The 20,946-nt window shown below is 37.1% G+C and overlaps 1 protein-coding gene across 1 annotated transcript in view; it reads right to left on the reverse strand.

Annotated features, from left to right (window-relative positions):
• The window catches only part of AGBL1 (AGBL carboxypeptidase 1), a 1,041,995-nt gene that overhangs the window by 646,096 nt on the left and 374,953 nt on the right, over nucleotides 1–20,946 (reverse strand). Inside the window, exon 18 of the mRNA XM_007479385.3 lies at nucleotides 5,538–5,718. Within this exon, the coding sequence (XP_007479447.2) occupies nucleotides 5,538–5,718 (181 nt within the window). The remainder of the gene's footprint in view (nucleotides 1–5,537; nucleotides 5,719–20,946) is intronic.

Below are 20,946 nucleotides of genomic sequence, written 5' to 3' on the forward strand. Positions count from 1 at the left end.
ATCATTGAAGAATTAATGTTGACAAATTAGAGTTGAGAGGAGGATAATAAAGGTTCTTTGTTTGGTGTCCACAAAGTATCCTTTAACTCTCCTCTCAGAAGGAAAGCCAGGCATGGCTTCCCTTCCCTAGGTCAGTATGGCAGGTTCTTGGAGACAAACTATTTATATAAAAAACTATTTATTTACATTTAACTATATGGAAATAAGGATTAATATCAGGGAAAATTTTAAACTAATAGTGAATTATATCCATCCACTTACTACATCTACATCATGGTTCAGTCTTCTGTTCTTCCAGCTATACTAAACCCTACTACACTGACACTTACTAAAAACCCAAAACACTATCTGACTATAAATCTATCTAAAATCCTTAGAAAGATTTATATCAATATCAATATCAAATATTGATATTTGAAATATCAAATATTATATCAATATATTTATATTTATATGCCCCAGCAAGCAAAGTTTTGTTCTTTCTCCTATTAAATTGTTATAGCAATAGCATATATGTACTAACTTTCTTCCTGATAGTTTTTTCATAATAGGAAACTGCAACTCCTAAGATGGTTTAAAATCTCCCTCAGACCAAGACTATGATCTGAGAGAAAAACCAACAGCTAAATCTGAAACCAGCCAGAGTCTAGCTACCACAAATATATTCCTGGTAATAACTTTCTTCTTTTTCCTTCTGGACCACAGTTATAAATAGAGGCAGAGTAAAACCAGTTCAGCTCAGAAAACCTTCAGAGTTCACTGAAGCCCGAGTTCAAAACCCCTCCAGCCAGAGCCAAACAAAACTGGCAGGAGACTAACCTCTGAGCCAGAGTTTCCAACAGTCACACACAGAACACTCTCTGCCCTGCCCCTTCATTCCAGACTTTTGCATACAATTCCAATCAGCTTAAACTACTTTGAAATCAACAAAATAATCTTGCAACTCTTAATTCATCAATCTTAATTTCTAATTTTCCTCACTATATATTCTTATTTAATTTTATAAATAATGGCTTTGCCCTTTTTAAAAACCATTTTCTTTATTCTAGGAATTCTTCTTAGGCTTTTGTCTAATCTGCATTTTTCCTTGAATCTCTGCCAGTAGATATTTTTAAGTCATTGTTTTCCTTCTAGGTTAATGTCTTGAGTTTCTTTTCACCATGGTAGTTAGAAGGGTTAAATTTTGGAGGTAGGAGTTTGAACAAAAGTAAGGAGAGCAGTTTCTTAAACACAAAACGCTTAGTTTATTATTAGGAAAATATGGATAGGAAATAGAAAGGAGGGAAGTGAGAGTAATCTTACAATAGCTTATAACTATACCTAAAATCCCAATCCTAACTAAAATTTTCTAGAAAACCCTAAATCTGTCTGCCTTCAAAGGTAGTGCTTTCTGCTGGAGCCAGTCTCCAGCCTAACTTTTCTACTATGACTATCTAATAATTTACCCAATATCTATCTACCTATCTACACAAGAAAATAAATGATCAATAAGGCTGTTAAGGCCCTAAATACCTTTCTCAGTATCCTCACAGTCCCAGAGAGAGCAAGCCATACACTCCTGTCCCCAGGGTACTGTAAACCTCAAAATTCCTTAGACTTATAAATGTTGGAAATTTCACCATTGGGATATTTCATACTTGGAAAATTTCTTACTGATAGTCTATTGGAATGGGAACCCCATTGGCATGGGAGGTACCTTCTCTACCCTTCTTAAGATTACTTTAGGACAGAAACCTTTTGCTGAACAATGGAAAGGACTTTGACCTATGCTTAAGCATAGAACAGGAATTTCTTTGAGTCATGATTGATTCTAGAATTGATACAATGGAGATACTTGGAATCAATCTCCACCCTATTCAGTCCTAACAGGATTTGAGTAAGGGCTGCAGCCTAGATAAAAATTTAATTATTTGAATCTCTACCCTACTCAGGTTAACAGGATTTAGAAAGGGCTGTAGCAAAGGAGCAAAGATTTAATCATTTGAAAATATGACCTTCAACAGACATGTGCAAAAGCCAGAAACCTCTGGGCAGTCCTGGGTTAAGCTAGAGCCTCCATTGGCACAGGGAAATTGATGAACAGTGATTGGTAGATGGGAGAACTGAGGGGAGGAACTTGGATGGTTTCCTTAAAGATAGGAGGGTCTGAAGACTGAGGAGGGTTGAGGAGTTTTTGGAAGTAGTGGCGGTGTGCTCTGGGAAGCCTGCTCTGAAGGAAGCTGAAGGTGGGGCCCTCTGAGACTGTTTCTCCATTTTGGTCACTTGAGTAATAGGGACTGATCTCTTTTCTTTGCCCCAGCTATCTAAGGGCTTGGGCCTTTTGGCCCAGCCTAAACAGAAGGGGTATTTAAGCCCTATTCCCTTCTCTCCCTTTTTCTCTCTCTCTATCTCTAATTCCTTTCTTACTCCTATTGTAATTAAACTCCATAAAAGATTGACTGCAAACTTGAGTTTTCATTTAGGAATTACATAGCTGAATTCCTTGGCGACCTTAATTAATATATATCAGTCTTTTAAAGTGATTCCCTTGTAACAGTACCCAGAGACAAAAGCCTCTTTCCAACTGCCAGCTGTAACTGACTAATAATCAACCACACCTTTCTGTCACCAACTGACAGTTTGCACAGCATGGGGGCTCTTACTCAGAAACTTTTTTTGCTCCCTTGCTTCTTAAATAGAAAAAAAAAAGGAGAAATTAAGAAAAATTCTCTTAACAGTTACTTTTTATTATTGATTGCTGATGTTATTTTTTCATATCCCCAGACTACTTGAGCTTTGACTTCAAACTAGTACTGGGTTCTGTTATCAGGGAAATGTACATCTAGACTGAACTATCTTTTTTGTCTTTCTCCTATTTTCATAGCTTATTTTGAGGGACTGTAAGTTTTTGATGTTTCCAAAAGGGCATAATTAGAAGTATGTTCACTTTTCAGTTGTCTTGTCCATGTCCCCCTACCACCCCGCATCCCCCACATACTCATTTCCATTCTTAAGTATGTTCATGAAGAAAAATATTTAGTGGATTAAATGTTGGATTAGGCTCTGTTAAAGACATGCCTTAGGAAAATTTCTCTGAAGTTCACACATACAATAGCATTATAATCCTAATATCCTTCTTCCCAAGTCTATTGTGATAATAATGGAGAGATATTTTAACACTGTGAGGAAAGATCTTCTATAAATACAATCTGTTATTTTTGTAATACATAGTCAAGAGCATATATATTCTCTTACTTTCTATTATTGATATTGATATTGATGCTCATGCACAAGTATCAGAAATAAAGCTGTTAACTAAAAGAGGAGACTGCTATTCACTCTAATGTCCTCATTCATGAGCTGTGGGACCTTGGACAAGCCTCTTAATCTATCTAGGTCTCAGTTTATTCATCTGTAAAACAAGAGGACTGGAAAAGGTGATCTTTAAGGTCATGACCAGTTTTAAAATCTGTGGATTTATGATTCCGATAAATTTCAACTGTAACAACGACTCACAGCATGATTCAACTAAGTGATTCTGGCATTCAGAAGACCTGAATTAATCAGCTATAACGCTAAAAGACTGTGTCTCCTTATACTTTGGGGGAAATCATCATGTGTGAGGGACAATTCTAACTTTAAATCTAAAGGAACATAGGATATCAAAAGCGAGAGAGTATGGGAGAAAGGAAGAACTGACCACCTGACCCAGGGCTACTTGAAAGAGTGAAAAACTTAAGAAAAAAGTAAGAATAAAGCCCCAAACCCTGAAATAGAAATGCAATTCCTTTCCCCACCACTTCAACATCTTCTCCAATGCTCACACACACACACACACACACACACACACACACACACACACACACAAATAACCTTCTATTCTTAATTTGTCAATTCTTCAAGGAGCATTGATGATCTTGGTGTAGTTAATACTTCCACTAATTGGTTATCTTTGATATATGCTGTGAGCTCACCATTCATTATTCTGTAACCAGCGTGGTCAATGTCTCTCCCCCAATATTTCCTCATATCCTACTACGTGGACTAGGTCAATATGATAGAGTCTTTTCATCCTAGTAGTGTTCAGCATTTGTAATCAATCCGACAATGGCCCTTCCCAAACATATCATATCACACTCTTTTGACCGTGCCTCTATAAGAGCCTTTCCATTGTATAAATGGAGATTTATACAACTTTTAAACTTCATCCCCCAGAAGTCCCTTTGCATTTCCCCAAATTCCCTTTAATCTTCCCTGTGCCTCCACGTTTGTGTGATCTCACATTATTGTTTTATAAGTAGCTATAACTCCTCCCTCTTCCTCTCTTTTTAACTTGTGACCGGGCTAAGTTCAGGTAGCTTTTTCATTTTAGTTATTATTAATAATTTTTTAAAAAATATAATATTTAATATTAATTTTAAAATCCACACCACCTCAGGAGCACCTTTGAGAGCTGACCTACCACTCATAGAGATTTCCAGAACCTCCAGCATATAACATGATGAACTACCAGTGTAGGACTTATATTCCTCTTATAGAATATAGGAAGATTAACTAGAAATGGAAGCTAACTATTTTCAAACACTTAAGGGTAAAGCAAGTGAACTCAGTGAGTGGCACTCCAAGGCACTGTTTACTACATGAAGCTGAGTTAGTGTACTGGTAACCAATGAGCCTCTCTGTGTTGAGAAGGAACCACTTCAGCAGCTTCATGAACTAATCCTGTGTTGTCTAGGAGGCCAGTTCCTGAAAAAAGATATTTGCCCCGTATAATCTAGCCAGTGCTACTGTCTTGCTATGGGACCTCTATCACTGGACCACTGTTTTCAAATGACAGAAAGGCAGTACTGATTTTCCTTCAAAAGAGCCTGCAGAGGAATTATCATTGCTAAAAATGAGTACAGACATAACTTTTAAAATTTGTTTTAGGGGACATTTTTGGAGAGGATGAGGAGAGGAGGTATCCTACACCATATAATTCCCTGTTGACTCAGACAGGAAAATAATGCATCTGCAGAACTGGTGACATCAACGAGGATGTGGAAATAGTCAATGGAAATAAAGCAGTTAACTAAATGAGAAGACTGCTATTCACTTGGACTCCCTCATTAACTATCCATGGGACCTTAGAGAAGCCTCTTAATCTATCTAGGCCTCAGTTTATTCATCTGTAAAATAAGAGGACTGGAAAAGGTGGCCTTTAAGGTCACTATCAGTTTTTAAATCTGTAGATTTGTGATTCTGATAAATTACAACTATGACAACGACTCAGCGTGATTCCACAATCTTGTTGAATGCAATGTCACTGAACTTAATATAATAAAATAGAAATAAGAGAAATGATACATTATCATACTCAAAGGCATCATAAACCTGGCATAGATGTGGCTGGATCCTATATGCTATTTGAAACAGAGAGAGAACATTGTCATGGGCCCAGTTGAGTACATTCTCAGCCATGAGTGTGTAGGGTCAGTCAAGACACATCTGAAGGATGGATCCAATGAGATGTTGCCATGGCTACATAAAAACTGCACAGAGAGAAGTATCTGACTTACTTGCCATTGATGACGCCATCTGGGTTTAGCATTGGGATGATCTTGAAAATAAAGCTTTCCCTCAGGAGCCCAGCAATGGGGTCACTGCTTACAAGGAACTCCAAGGTCCCCTTCATTACCCAGCTGGCATTGCTCTCTCCTGGATGAACTCGGGCCACAATCACCTGATATGGACGTTGCCCTGAAAACGAAACAAACAAATATATGGATGGATGAATGGATGAATAAATAGGTGGATAGATAATCTAAAATGGCTTGGTTTCAGGGATCCCAATGTTGTAACAATGACTGTAGTAGATCAATATGATATGTGCAGATAGATAATTCCTAAACTATATCTGACCTACATCATATTTGTTCATATTCAAAGAACACTTGAAAGTGAGCAAGCTACTTTCTCCATAAGAGGAAAAGCAAATTGTACAATTACTTTAGAGGCAGAGAAACTTGGGATTTCTTAAGTGACTGGATTATAGACATAAAACTAGAACGGGTCTCTGATGTCATGTAGGGTAACCCTTTCATTTTATAGATGAGGAAATTAAGACAAAGTCAGGAAAGATACTTGAATGAGTGTCATTCAGATGTTCATCCTCAGAAATAGGATTTGAACCCAGATTCTCTGACTCCAGAGCTAACTCCAGGGTAGGTTATGACATTTTTTTGCCATTTTACAAGCAATACTTGGCAGAGCCTCAGCCTTTTCCGACCCAGATTTCTAGATTTCCTGATATTCTTCGTATTGCACTACAAAGCTTTTCATGTATATACTTTTTGTTTGTATTCATTCCTATGATCCATGGAACCTCAGAATAAGGTAGAAGTCAGTATCTAGGCCAATATCTAGTATAAGAATTGCCTTTTCATGAAATCAGAGAGCTAGATCTGTTTCCTTACCCAGAAACCACAATAATAGGACAAAAAAATAAACGAACTTTTACATAGTACAAAACACTTCACATAAAATGATGTATGTACAGTACTTTTACACACTTTAAAAACTGCCTCATTTGACCTCAGACACTTCCTAGCTGTGAGACCCTGGGCAAGTCACTTGACCCCATTTGCTTTAACCCTTACCATTTTTCTGCCTTAGAATTGATACTAAGGCTGAAAAATAAAAGAAAATAATAAGTCGCTGATAACAAAGTTAAAAAAGATGCCTTATTATTATTATCATTATTATTAGAATAATGAAGATGGTAATAATAATTATCACATCTAAGGAACTTTAAGGTTTACAAAGCATTTTGCAAGCTGTCCCATTGGAGCTTCAAAATGAACCTAAAAAGGAGGAGCTATTATTATGTCCATTTTATAGAAGAGAAAACTGAGAATGAGGGAAGTTAAGTGATTTACCTAAGGACACACATCCAGGATATATCTGAGGTAGAATTTTATCTCAGGACTTCCTGACTCCAAGTCCAACATTATCCATTATTCTACCTTGATGCCTATGATCATGTTAGTATTTTTATTATCTTTATTCCTAATATCTTTTTTTGAAAAGGAGACAGTTAAAAATGCCCCTGGCAGGGGTCATTTTCCTATTATTTTAGAGCAACTAAGTGGTGTAATGGATAGATTACTGAACCTGGGGTCAGGAAGACTTGAGTTCAAATCTGGCCTTAGACACTAGCTGTATGACTTTGGGCAATCATTTAACCTTTGTTTGCCTAAAAGGTGGTGAAGAAACAGTAATAGAGCACTGGGGCTGGAGGCAGGAAGAATTGAATCCAAATCCAGTCCCAGTGACTTACTATAAACTATGACCTTGGGGAAGTCACTACATATCTATTACTTCATTTTTCTCATGTATAAAATGGGGATATTAACAGCCCTTCCCCCCAGGATCAAATAAGCTGATGATGAAGCTATCAGGAGAATGCTTGATATACATATAGCAAGTGCTTTATAAATATAGACTATTATAAATTTTAGCTATTTGTATTTAACAGATAGAGGACCTGGTCTAGAGACAGGAGGTCCTAGGTTCAAATATGGCCTCAGATACTTCCTAGCTGTGTGACCCTGGACAAGTCACTAAACCCCCATTGCCTAGCCCTTATCACTCTTCTTAATAGCCAGTATGGATTCCAAGACAGAAGGGAAGGGTTTAACAAAAAGGATTATACTGGTGTGATCATAGAATAGAGTTCTTCCTCATCTCCCACTGGCCTAAAAAGGCAGGTGAAATACCTGCATAAATTCCGGACACTCACACCAGCTTTTGATGGATAAAAGGGCAAGGGCATTTTTGTCTACATTCAGTAGAATCAATTAAGCACCTGCTATGTGCCTAGCACTGTGCGTGCTAAAAGGCCAGAAGATCAGTCAAGAGGGAGGCAGCACCAGCACTCAAGGAGCTTATAGTCCAGTGAGAAAAGCATGACTACACATAGCTTTGTATTGCACATGAACAAAGCAGGTCAACTTGGAGAGACTTTGGAAAGGAAACATGTGAGGGCCTCCTAGAGAAGGCAACAGCAGTGAAGTCTTGAAGGGAAGCAGGAATTCTAGGAGGTGGAGAAAGGGATGGCCGGTATGCCCATGCCCTTGGGGGCAGTCATGGCCAAAGTTTAGACAGTGTGATTTCCAGGGCTTTGGGAGGGAGGTAGAAAGCCAATACAGCTGAACTATAAAGTGAACAGAGGAGGGGAATGTGTAACATGGTCAGAAACGTGACATGGAGTCAGGTTGTGAAGAATGTTAAATTCCACACAGAGCATTTTATAGGATCGCAGAGCCAATATGGAGTTGCTATACCTGACTGAGAAGGCTTTGCAGCCTGGTCAGACCTTTGATTTAGGAAATCCACTTTGGTGGCTGTGCAGAGGATGGATTGGAGTACAAAGTAAAATAAATAATAGCTCACAAAATATGAATAAATATGAAACTGCACCATATGGTGTTTCTTTCTTGAACTAAAATCTATACAAGTATAGAACTCACGTCTCCACTTTGTAAAGATACCAAAAGTATCTTTAATTAGGAAACTAATTAAAATGTCTTGGTGATGAGTGAATGAAAAGGGAAAAAATAATTTATTAAGGACTTACTATGTGTCAAGCACCAGCTAAGATCTTGAGATAATAATTATAATCATAAACTGAATAAATAGGGCAAAGGTAGCCCCTATCCTTGTGGCACTTACATTCTAACAGGAGGAGGCAAGATGCATATGGAAAGAGTGGCTAGGAAAGGATTGTCAGGCATCACAGGCATGGTGAGTTGATTCTTAGGGTAACTGGCCTTTCCATCTTTCTAAGAGCAATTAGTACTATGGCAATATTTATTAGATTTCTGGGTCTAGAGCAAGTAAGTAAAGGGTGGCAGGGTACATGCATGAAGCAAGAGTGATGTTGCAAGATAACTGAGGAAGACAGTGTTATATGAAGATTGATCCAGTGTAGACACTGGCTACGTATAATGTGTTAGTTGTCTTTTGCTCAATGATTAACCAAAGAAAAAAGTTCCGCTTGGGGAATTCATTCTGGCATCTGGTCCAGAGGTGCTAATCAAGATTTGGTGGTAACCCAGCAAGATAGACAACAAGATGGTTGGGAAGGACAAGAAGCCATGAAGCACACTGTGATTAGGTGGCCTCCCACAGGCTAGCTTGAGATCTATCATACAAACACTAGCTCAATCTGTGTTGAATCATTCCTCCATCTAAATAGTTCTACTTGATGATGTAAGAGGACAGATGCTCAGTGACGCAAAAGAAGTAGAAATTTACTGTAGTAGAAAGAATGTTGGTTGCCTTGAGATTTGACTCGGTTACTTAACAAGCTGTAGGACCTTAACTTTCTTGGTTCTCAATTTTTCTATTTACAAAATAATAGAGTTGAGTTAGACATTCTTTAAAGTCCCCTCCTGATTGTAAAATTCTATAGCACTAATCACAATATCAGTATTCCTGGCACAACTGTGAATAAATGGTCAATTTTACCCTCATCTGTCAGATACATAAAATCGCATTCACATATAGGCTTGTGGATCAAAGATCAGCCTGGGAATAAGGAATACCTAAATTATGTTTCTGGATTGTTGCTAATTTGTTTGGGAACTTTTTTTTTTTATCAGTCACAGCAGCATCCTGTAGCTCAGTTACCGCATGTGCAAATTTGGGATAATAATCAACAACTTTATCTATCTCTCAAGGATGCTACGAATGTGAATGTAATGTGACTCTGGAGGTTCTTCGTGCTCCAAATATAAAATGGCACTTCTACCCACCTTCCTTTTCTTTTAGACTAACCATAGTTCTGAAAGGCATAATTTCACAGAGTTCTTTATCCCCAGTTAACCCTGTGCTGTAGACAAAATTATTCAGTTCTTTCTATCTCTCTACCTCCATTTCCTCAACAAGAAAACAAACAAACAAACAAACAAACCTGGGTCATATCCTTTAAGGCTGCAGGGAATATAGCTATACATTGTTTGTTTGTTTTTTTTTTAATTTTTCCAAAGATCTCTAGAATTATATATACACAACAGGCTCTATGGAAAAAATTCAAAAAAGTTTGAGGAAATCAGAAAGAAACAAAGACCTTCCTTTTTCCATGAAAAATGAGTTTTCCCATTCGAGTTTGCTGCCTCTTCGGTGTTCTTTATAAAGCACTGTGGGAGAAACACATCTATAGTTAACTAGCTGAGCAGAGTTGAAATTAACTAGAGGTAGGCGGTTCTCACTATATTGCCTGCTCCCAGCCATATTTCACTCCTTCTAAAGAAGCTGTATTGGAACTCCAATAAAAAGCTCGTTGAGAAAGAAAGCGGCTTGATGAATCTGAACCCAATCAGTAGCCTATTTTCAGTTCTATAATTCCATATCAGTTTCATTGTGGTATTTGAACTCTGTTCATTTGCAGCATATTGAACAACAATGTTCCCAGCAAGAAGAAATAAAAAAATAAAATAAGCTCTTATAAATTTTAGACCCAGAATGAATACTACTATTGTCTGGGCCAGTGAGCTCTTATTGCTTGGTATGCCTAGCACAATGTGGTATATCAGTCAATAAGCCAAACTCAAAGCGTTGCAAAGACATCAATGGCATTCTTGTCTCTTCTTGAGAGGGTCAGATTTATATTTTGTTTCACTGCAAATACACTGCAAAACGATGTGTACAGTTTTGAGTATTCTGAAACAAGGAACAGCAAAGAATGGTGATTTGTCACAAAGACAAGCTGCATTTTTTTTCATTTCAGATGATTTTTTTCTCTCCCTTTCTTGTGATTTAAGACAGTTTTGCAGTCACAATGCTGAATTAAGCTTATGGGATTGTATAGTTGTAGTGGCAAATGGGGCTCCTGAGAACCCATAATGGACAACAGCTGTAAATAGCATGCAACACAAATAAATATGTTCTTTTTGTAATTGTCGACTATAGCTTTAACAGTGCCTATCTCTGCTGGAGGTAAGGCACTATCAGCTAAAATTAACTAAATCTATCCCAGTGACTAAAAAAGTCTACAAGTAGACCATAACTTAGTTTTTTTTTTTAATTTCAGTATCAATGGTAGCAAACATATTATAAGGAAATAGGAAACCAAGCAGAGAAATTATAGGAAATTATTCAAATAGATTGAGTAATACTCTGAGGAAATTTTAAACAAAAATGAAAAGATGGTATTATGAAATGTACTGTTCTCCAAACTAAATGAGTGGAATTTTAAAATAGTTTTGGCTTTAGGACTACATAATTCATGATGCATCCATAGTTCACTGTTAGAAAACAAGAAGGAGCACAAGAAACCAGTTTATTTTATTTGATTAGAGGGGAAAGTAATCAAAACTAACAACAAGACAGAGTCAAGGAACTCTCTTGTTGGACTCAACTTAAAAGGTATACCCCCAAAAGCCAGAATTCAAGAACATTCAGGTTTAAGGGGAAGGAAGAAGGAAGGTCCCGGGACCCCTCCCCCACCTAGAGTGCTAAGCCCCCAATGGCAGCTGGAACCTCTGGGCAGGCAAGGGTACTGGTCTAGAGAGAGTACCTTGTGGGCAAAGCTCTGCCAGGCTCAGAGCATCAAACACAGGTGGTGGGGAAGTAGTTTGAGAAGAAACTTAGAGTGGGCAGCCTAGTTGTAGCACCAGAGACACTTCATGTTGCCCCCCCCACACACCCCTTCCTGAGGTTTTGGCCTCAGGGCACATCTAGCTCAAACCAGCTGGACTTATTCCCATCAAAGACTTAAGAGGGCAGTGAAGCTCAAGCTCCAACATCCCTCCCCCACACACTACTCTGAGAGATTTGCTGAAAAAGCTCCAAGGGTAAGGTTGACAGAAAAGCCCAAAACCAAAAAAAAAAATGAGAGAAGCAAGAGCTCAGGAAACTGCAGGGAGTAAAGAAGGAGATTAATATGAGCAAACAATAGAAAAAGAACAAAAAAAATGACAATCGACAGCTTCTATACAGTCAATGAACAAAGAGCAAATGGATCAGAGAACATCAAGGAAAAAAACATAAACCCCAGCAAATTGGATACAGGCTTTGGAAAAACTCAAAACACAATTCAAAACACAATTTAGGGAGGCTAAAGACAATTGGGAAAAGAACTTAAAAAGTAAGATAAGTCATCTGGAAACAAAGGGACTAGAACTAAAACAAGAAAATCATGTCCTGAAAGCCAAAATTAACCAGATTGAAAATGAGACAAAGAAGATGAAAGATGACCTCCAAAGAAAATCAGACCAGAAGGAGAAGGATGACCAAAAAGCCAGGGATGAAATCCAGTTTTCCAGTTTTTAAAAACCAGAATAAAACAACTAGAAGCAAGCAACTTCACAAGGTAGTAGGACACTATAAAACAAAATCAAAAGAATGAAAAAATTGAGGAAAATATGAAGCACCTCATTCACAAAACAGAAGATTTAGAAAATCGTTCCAGGAGAGACAATTTAAGAATCATTGGTCAATTGGAAGACCATGACAAAAGAAAAAGCCTGGACATCATACTACAGGAAATTATAGAAGAAAACTGTCCTGATATTTAAGAAGAAGAGGGAGAATTGCAGATTGAAAGAATCCACAGATCACCTCCTATTCTTAATCACCAACTGATAACACCCAGGAATGTTATAGTCAAATTCAAGAACTATCAGACCAAGGAAAAAGTATTGCAAGATACTAATAAGTCATTCAGAAACTATGGAACCACAGTGAGGATAACACAGGATGTGGCTGCATCTACACTGAAGGACCAAAAGGCATGGAATATGATATTCCAGAAAGCAAGGGAACTAGTTCTACAACCAAGAATCAATTACCCAGGAAAACTGACTATATTCTCACAGGGAAAAGTATGGTAGTTTAACAAAATAGAATTCCAAGCATTTGTAAAGAAAAGTCCAGGCCTGAACAGAAAATTTGATGCCCAAAGCACAGAACTCAAGAGAATCATCAAAAGGTAATTAAGAGGGGAAAAAACAAAACAAAAACAAAAACTACCCCAAAAACCCCTTTTCTTTAAGAGACCCAATAAGTTTAAACAATATGTATTCCTATAAGAAAAGAGATCATTGGTAACTTTTAAAAATTGGTATTATCACCTGGGCAGCTAGAAGAATTACTCTTGGAGGGAACAGTGACAAACCGTATAGGATAAAATGCAAAGACATAAATATGTATATAGATATTTGTAGGCCTAAATACATATATGTGTGTGTATAACTAGAGCTAAAAAAAGAGGTTAATACTAAAAGAAATGGGAAAAGAAACAAAAGGGAGAAAATTTATATGAAACAAAGAAGCTCATGGTGGGGGGGAGGGGAGAACATCAATAAACTGGAAGGGTAAAGATATTGGGGACAGGAAATATTCAATTCTTAAGTGCATTGAAATTGACTCAAAGAGGAAAGAATAATCAAATACATCTGTGCAGAGAATTGATTTGCACCCTGTAGGGAAGTAGAAGGGTAACAAATGGACTGGTGGGGAGGGAAGCAGTACAAGAGAGGGAGATGGTGGTGGGTACTTTAAAAAGACTGTAAAGAAAATAAAAGGGGAATAAGAAGGGAGGGCTTTAGAAAGGGAAATGAAATAAGGGTGGGAATTAGGGGGAATGATTAAAAACAAAACATTGGTATAGAAGGAAATATTGAAAGAAGAAAAGGCAGGACTAGGAATAAAATCACAATTCTGGGAAATACATAGATGGTAATTATAACTCTGAATGTGAATGGAATGAACTCACCCATAAAATGTAAACAAATAGCATAGTAGATTAGAAACCAATACCCTACAATATGCTGTCTATAAGAAACGCATATGAGGAAGGTAGCAAAGATGGAGTTCTACCAAATTCCTTTTATGACACAAATATGGTACTAATTCCAAAGCCAGGTGGGTAAAAAACATAAAAAGAAAACTATAGGCCAGTATCCTTAATATAAGATGCAAAAATCTTAAATAGGATACTAGCAAAAAGACTCCAGCAAGTGATCACGAGAGTTATTCACTATGACCAGGTACGATTCATACCAGGAATGCAAGGATGGTTCAATATTAGAAAAACCATCCACATAATTGACCATATTAAAAAGCAAACCAACAAAAATCACATCTCAATAGATGCAGAAAAAGCCTTTGACAAAATACAACACTCATTCCTATTGAAAACACTAGAAAGCATAGGAATAGAAGGGCCTTTCCTAAAAATAATAAACTCTCTCTCTCTCTCTCTCTCTCTCTCTCTCTCTCTATATATATATATATATATATATATATATGTGTGTGTGTGTGTGTGTGTTTGTGTGTGTGTGTGTGTGTGTGTGTGTGTGTGTGTGTGTGTGTGTGTATAACCATCAGCAAACATCACCTGCAATGGGGATAAACTAGAAGTCTTCCAAATAAGATCAGAAATGAAACAGGGATGTCCATTATCACCTCTATTATTTAACATTGTACTAGAAACACTAGCTGTAGCAATTAGATAAGAAAAAGAAATTGAAGGAATTAAAATAGGCAATGAGGAGACCAAGCTATCACTCTTTGCAGATGATATGATGGTCTACTTAAAGAATCCTAGAGAATCAGCCAAAAAGCTAGTCAAAATAATTAACAACTTTAGCAAAGTTGCTGGATACAAAATAAACCCACATAAGTCATTGGCATTTCTATATATCTCCAACACATCTCAGCAGCAAGAATTAGAAAGAGAAAGTCCATTTAAAATCACTATAGATAATATAAAATTCTTAGGAATCTATCTGCCAAGTCAAACACTGGAACTATATGAACACAACTACAAAACACATTCCACACAATTAAAACTAGATCTAAACAATTGGAAAACATTAACTGTCATGGGTAGGACGAGCTACCATAATAAAAATGACCATCCTACCCAAACTTATTTACTTATTTAGTGCCATATCCATCGAACTACCAAAAAACTTTTTTTTTTTTACTGAATTAGAAAAAAATCATAACAAACTTCATTTGAAAGAACAAATGATCAAGGATATCCAGTGAAATAATGGAAAAAAATTCAAAGGAAGATGGCCTTGGAGGAGCAGATCTCAAACTATACCATAAAGCAGTGTTCATCAAAACAGTTTGGTATTGGCTAAGGGACAGAAAAGAGGATCAGTGGAATAGAATTGGGGTAAGTGACCTCAGCAAGACAGTCTATGACTAGCCCAAAGATTCCAGCAGTTGGGACAAAATCCATTATTTCATAAAAATTGCTGGGAAAATTGGAAGACATTGTGGGAGACATTAGGTTTGGATCAACACCTCACACCCTACACCAAGATAAACTCAGAATGGGTGAACAGCTTGAACATAAAGAAGGAAAATATAAGTAAATTAGGTGAACACAGAATAGTATACATGTCAGATCTTTGGGAAAGGAAAGACTTTAAAACCAAGCAAGACTTAAAAAGGGTCAAAAAATGTAAAAGAAATAATTTTGATTACATCAAATTAAAAAGGTTTTGTCCAAAAAAAAAAACAATGTAACCAAAATTAGAAGGGAACCAGAAAATTGGGAAACAATCTCATAATAAAAACCTCTGACAAAGATCTAATTACTCAAATTTATAAAGAGCTATACCAATTGTACAAAAAAAATTAAGCCATTCTCCAATTCATAAATAGACAAGGGACATGAATAAGCAATTTTCAGTTAAAGAAATCAAAACAATTAATAATCACTTGAAAAAGTGTTCTAAATCTCTTATAATCAGAGAGATGCAAATCAAAACAACTCTGAGGTATTGCCTCATACCTAGCAGATTGGCTAACATGACAGCATTGGAAAGTAATGAATGTTAGAGGGCATGTGGCAAAGTTGAGACATTAATGCATTGTTGGTGGAGTTGTGAATTAATCCAACCATTCTGGAGGGCAAAGGGCTCTAAAAGATTGCTTGCCCTTTAATTCAGCCATAGCATTACTGGTTTTGTACCCCCAAAGAGATAATAAGGAAAAAGACTTGTACAAGAATATTCATAGCTGCACTCCTTGTGGTGGCAAAAAATCCAAAAATGTAGGGATGCCCTCCAATTGGGGAATAAATGAACAAATTGTGGTATATGTTATTGATGGAATACTATTGTGCTCAAAGGAATAATAAACTTGAGGAATTCAATGGAACTGGAATGACCTCCAGGAAGTGATGCAGAGCAAAAGGAGCAGAACCAGGAGAACATTATACACAGAGACTGATACACTGTGGTACAATTGAATGTAATGGACTTCTCCATTAGTGGCAATGCAGTGATCCTAGACTGCTTGGAGGGATCTATGAGAAAAACCACTATCCACATTTAGAGGAAAACCGTGGGAGTAGAACCACCTAAGATAACAACTGTTTGATTCCATGTGTTGAGGGATAGCGTTGGGAATGTAGACTCTAAATGAACATCCTAATGCAAACACCAACAACATGAAAATAGGTTTTGATCAAGGACAAATACCCAGGGAAATTGCATGTCAGCTACAGGAAGGATAGGGTGAGGGTAGGGAGGGAAATAATATGATTCTTCTAACAAAGGAATAATGTTCTAAATTGACTAAATAAATTAATTTAAATAAAAAATAAAGTTGAATATTTTTTAAGAGAAATCTTAAATGTTAGGTATCATCATTAATTTTATCCCATTTCATGTGCAATATTTGTGCTCTGATATCCTCTTCAAGAGCCAACCTGCTCCATAATTCTATACGGTTTCATAAAAAAAATACAGGCTCGAGAAACCCTTCCTTACCGATCTCAAACTGAATGCTCCTAGGGTACCGAAATTCAAAAAAAAACAACAGAATAGACCCTGGGAACACTTCTCCTGGACCTGGATCAAAAGGTATGGCCCCCCAAAAGTCAGAACCCGAGATCACTCGGATCTAAGGTGTAGGCAAAAGGAAGGTACCAGGACCCATTCCCCCCAACCCAGAGCACTGAATCTGAGGCAGCATCAGGAACCTCAGGGCAGGCAAAAGGACCTCGGGAGCCAGCTATTCTGAAGGCTGCATCTTGAAAACAACCTGACCCAGTTGCGAGGGCACCCAGACAGCAGGGAAACAGAGAGAGATGGGGGAAGCCAGTAGCCCCCTGACCATATCCTTCCATCTGAGTCTCATCGAAGGTCCCTGCCTCAGGGCATACTCAGTCTGAGGTTAATCCTATCACCAGCCCTTGGAGCTCCAGAAAGCCACAGCCCCTCCCCCTCAGAGTACAGGCTCCTCTGGCCAGCAAAGGCATTGAAATACATCTGAGAATGTCAAGCCAGACGCAGAGCATAGAAGTAAGGCAACAGCGAAGCATAGGGAGGGAACTGAGGAGGGTAGTAACATCAAAACACCAAAATACCAGCAATTATGGGCTTCCTGGGGAAGACAGACAATTTTCCTGGTACTAAAGCCACTGAACACCAGACAGATAACAGAAGAGCCAGTCCCCCTCACTCAGATAGAGATGGCAAAAAGCACAGAAGCAAAAAAGCATCAAAAACAACAGGAAAAACAAGAAGGGGGCAACTTTGGACACATTTTATGGAGCAAAAAAACAAAATACAGAGGAGATAGAAGAGGAAACACAAGCAAATGTGCCAAAACCTTCCAAAGGAAATGGAAACTCTCCACAAACTTTTGAAGAATTTGAATCGAAAATGACCAAAAAGATGGAAGCCTTCTGGCAGGAAAAGTGGAAATTAATGCAAAAGAATTTCACGCAACTACAAAACCGGTTTGAACAAACTGAAAAGGAAAACCAGGCTTTAAAGGTCAGAATTAGGCAACTGAAAGACAACGAGCTGGTAAAAGAGCAAGAATCAATAAAGCAAAGCCAAAAGATCAAGAAATTAGAAGAGAACATAAAATATCTCACTGACAAGGTGACAGACTTAGAAAATAGATGAAGAAGAGATAATTTAAGAATAATTGGACTACCAAAAAATCCAGAAATAAACAGCAAACTTGACATCGTAATACAAGATATAATCAAAGAAAATTGCCCAGAGATTCTAGAACAAGGGGTCAATACAGCCACTGAGAGAGCTCACAGAACACCCTCTACACTAAATCCTCAAAAGACAACTCCCAGGAATGTAATTGCCAAATTCCAAAGCTTTCAAGGAAAAAGAAAAAATCCAACAAGAAGCCAGAAAAAGACAATTTAGATATAAAGGAATGCCAATCAGGGTCACACAAGACCTTGCAAGTTCCACTCTGCATGATTGTAAGCATGGAACATGATTTTCAGAAAGGCAAGAGAGCTGGGTGTTCAACCAAGAATCAGCTATCCAGCAAAACTGACTATATACTTCCAAGGGAAAGTATGGGCATTCAACAAAATAGAAGATTTCCAACTTTTTGCAAAGAAAAGACCAGAGCTCTGTGGAAAGTTTGATATCGAAAAACAAAGAGCATGGAATACCTGAAAAGGTAAATATGATGAAAAGGGAACAGGAGAAAATTGTTATTTTTTCATTTACTCAAACTCTCTTCTATAAGGACTAAATTTATATCAATCTATAAATATTAATATATGGAAAATGTAATGTGTAAATAGGGGGAAAAGAAAAATCAAATAGAATAATCTTTCTCACACAAAGATTCACACGGGAAAGGGAGGCGAAGAAAACTCCTATAAGAAGGAGAGGAAGAGTTTTTACTTAAATCTTACTCTCAGGGAAATCAACTCTGAGAGGGAAAAACATCCAGATCCATTGGGATCTTGAATTCTATATTACCCAACAAGAGTAGGGAGAAGGGAAAACCAAGGGGATAGGGGGTAAGGGAAAACAAAAGGGGAGGGAAGGAGAGGGGGAGGGGGAGGGAACAAAAAGGGAGGTGCTAGAAAGGGAAACATATTAAGGGAGGGGACAAGGGGGACTGATTTAAAGTAAATCACTGGATTAAAAGGTTAGAGCTAAAGAAGAAAGGTTAGAATTAGGGAAGGATATCAAAATGCCAGATAATTCACAAGTCACAATCATAACTTTGAATGTGAAAGGGATGAACTCACCAATAAAACGTAGATGAATCGCAGAATGGGTTAGAATCCAAAACCCTACCATATGTTGTCTTCAAGAAACCCACATGAGGTGGGTAGATACCCACAAGGTCAGAATTAAAGGATGGAGTAAGACCTTCTGGGCCTCAACTGATAGAAAGAAGGCAGGAGTGGCAATCATGATATCTGATAAAGCCAAAGCAAAAATAGATCTGATTAAAAGGGATAGGGAAGGTAATTATATTTTGTTAAAAGGGACTTTAGATAATGAGGAAATATCACTAATCAACATGTATGCACCAAATAATATAGCACCCAAATTTCGAATGGAGAAACTAGGAGAATCGAGGGAAGAAATAGACAGTAAAACAATATTAGTGGGAGATTTGAACCAACCATTATCAAATTTAGATAAATCAAATAAAAAAATAAATAAGAAAGAGGTAAAAGAAGTGAATGAAATCTTAGAAAAATTAGAGTTAATAGACATATGGAGAAAAATAAATAGGGATAAAAAGGAATACACCTTCTTCTCAGCACCACATGGCACATTCACAAAGATTGACCGTACACTAGGTCACATAAAAATGGCATACATATGCAGAAAAGCAGAAATAATAAATGCAGCCTTTTCAGATCACAAGGCAATAAAAATAATGATCAGTAACAGTATGTGGAAAACCAAATAAAAAATTAATTGGAAATTAAATAATATGATACTCCAAAATTGTTTAGTTAGAGAAGAAATCACAGAAACAAATAATAATTTCATCAAGGAAAATGACAAAGGCGAGACATCCTTTCAAACCTTTTGGGATGCAGCCAAAGCAATAATCAGAGGTAAATTCGTGTCCCTGAGTGCATATATTAACAAACTAGGCAGAGCAGAAATCAATCAATTGGAAATACAAATTAAAAAAAACTCAAAAGAGATCAAATTAAAACCCCCCAGGAGAAAACCAAACTAGAAATCCTGAAAATTAAGGGAGAAATTAATAAAATAGAAAGTGATAGAACTATTGATTTAATAAATAAGACTAGAAGCTGGTACTTTGAAAAAAAAACAATCAAAATAGACAAAATACTGGTCAATCTAATTAAAAAAGGAAAGAAGAAAAGCAAATTAACAGCATCAAAGATGAAAAGGGGGACATCACCTCCAATGAAGAGGAAATCAAGGCAATCATTAAAAATTACTTTGCCCAATTATATGGCACTAAATACAGCAATCTAGGTGATATGGATGAATATATACAAATACAAAAATAGAAACTGCCTAGACTAACAGAAGAAGAAATAGAATTCTTAAATAATCCCATATGAGAAACAGGCCATCAAAGAACTCCCTAAGAAAAAATCCCCAGGGCTCGACGGATTCACAAGTGAATTTTATCAAACATTCAGAGAACAGTTAATCCCAATATTATACAAACTATTTGACATAATAAGCAAAGAGGGAATTCTACCAAACTCCTTTCATGACACAAACATGGTACTGATTCCAAAACCAGGCAGATCAAAAACAGAGAAAGAAAATTATAGACCAATCTCCCTAATGAATATAGATGTAAAAATCTTAAATAGGATACTAGCAAAAAGACTCCATCAAGTGATCAGAAGGGTCATCCACCATGATCAAGTAGGATTTATACCAGGGATGCAGGGCTGGTTCAATATTAGGAAAACCATCCACATAATTGACCATATCAACAAGCAAACCAACAAAAATCACATGATTATTTCAATAGATGCAGAAAAATCCTTTGACAAAATACAACATCCATTCCTATTAAAAACACTAGAAAGCATAGGAATAGGAGGGTCGTTCCTAAAAATAATAAACAGTATATATCTAAAATCATTAGCCAATATCATCTGCAATGGGGATAAACTAAATGCATTCCCAATAAGATCAGGAGTGAAACAAGGATGCCCATTATCACCTC

Source organism: Monodelphis domestica, chromosome 1, assembly GCF_027887165.1.
Source record: "Monodelphis domestica isolate mMonDom1 chromosome 1, mMonDom1.pri, whole genome shotgun sequence".
In the NCBI taxonomy this organism is placed as follows: domain Eukaryota; kingdom Metazoa; phylum Chordata; class Mammalia; order Didelphimorphia; family Didelphidae; genus Monodelphis; species Monodelphis domestica.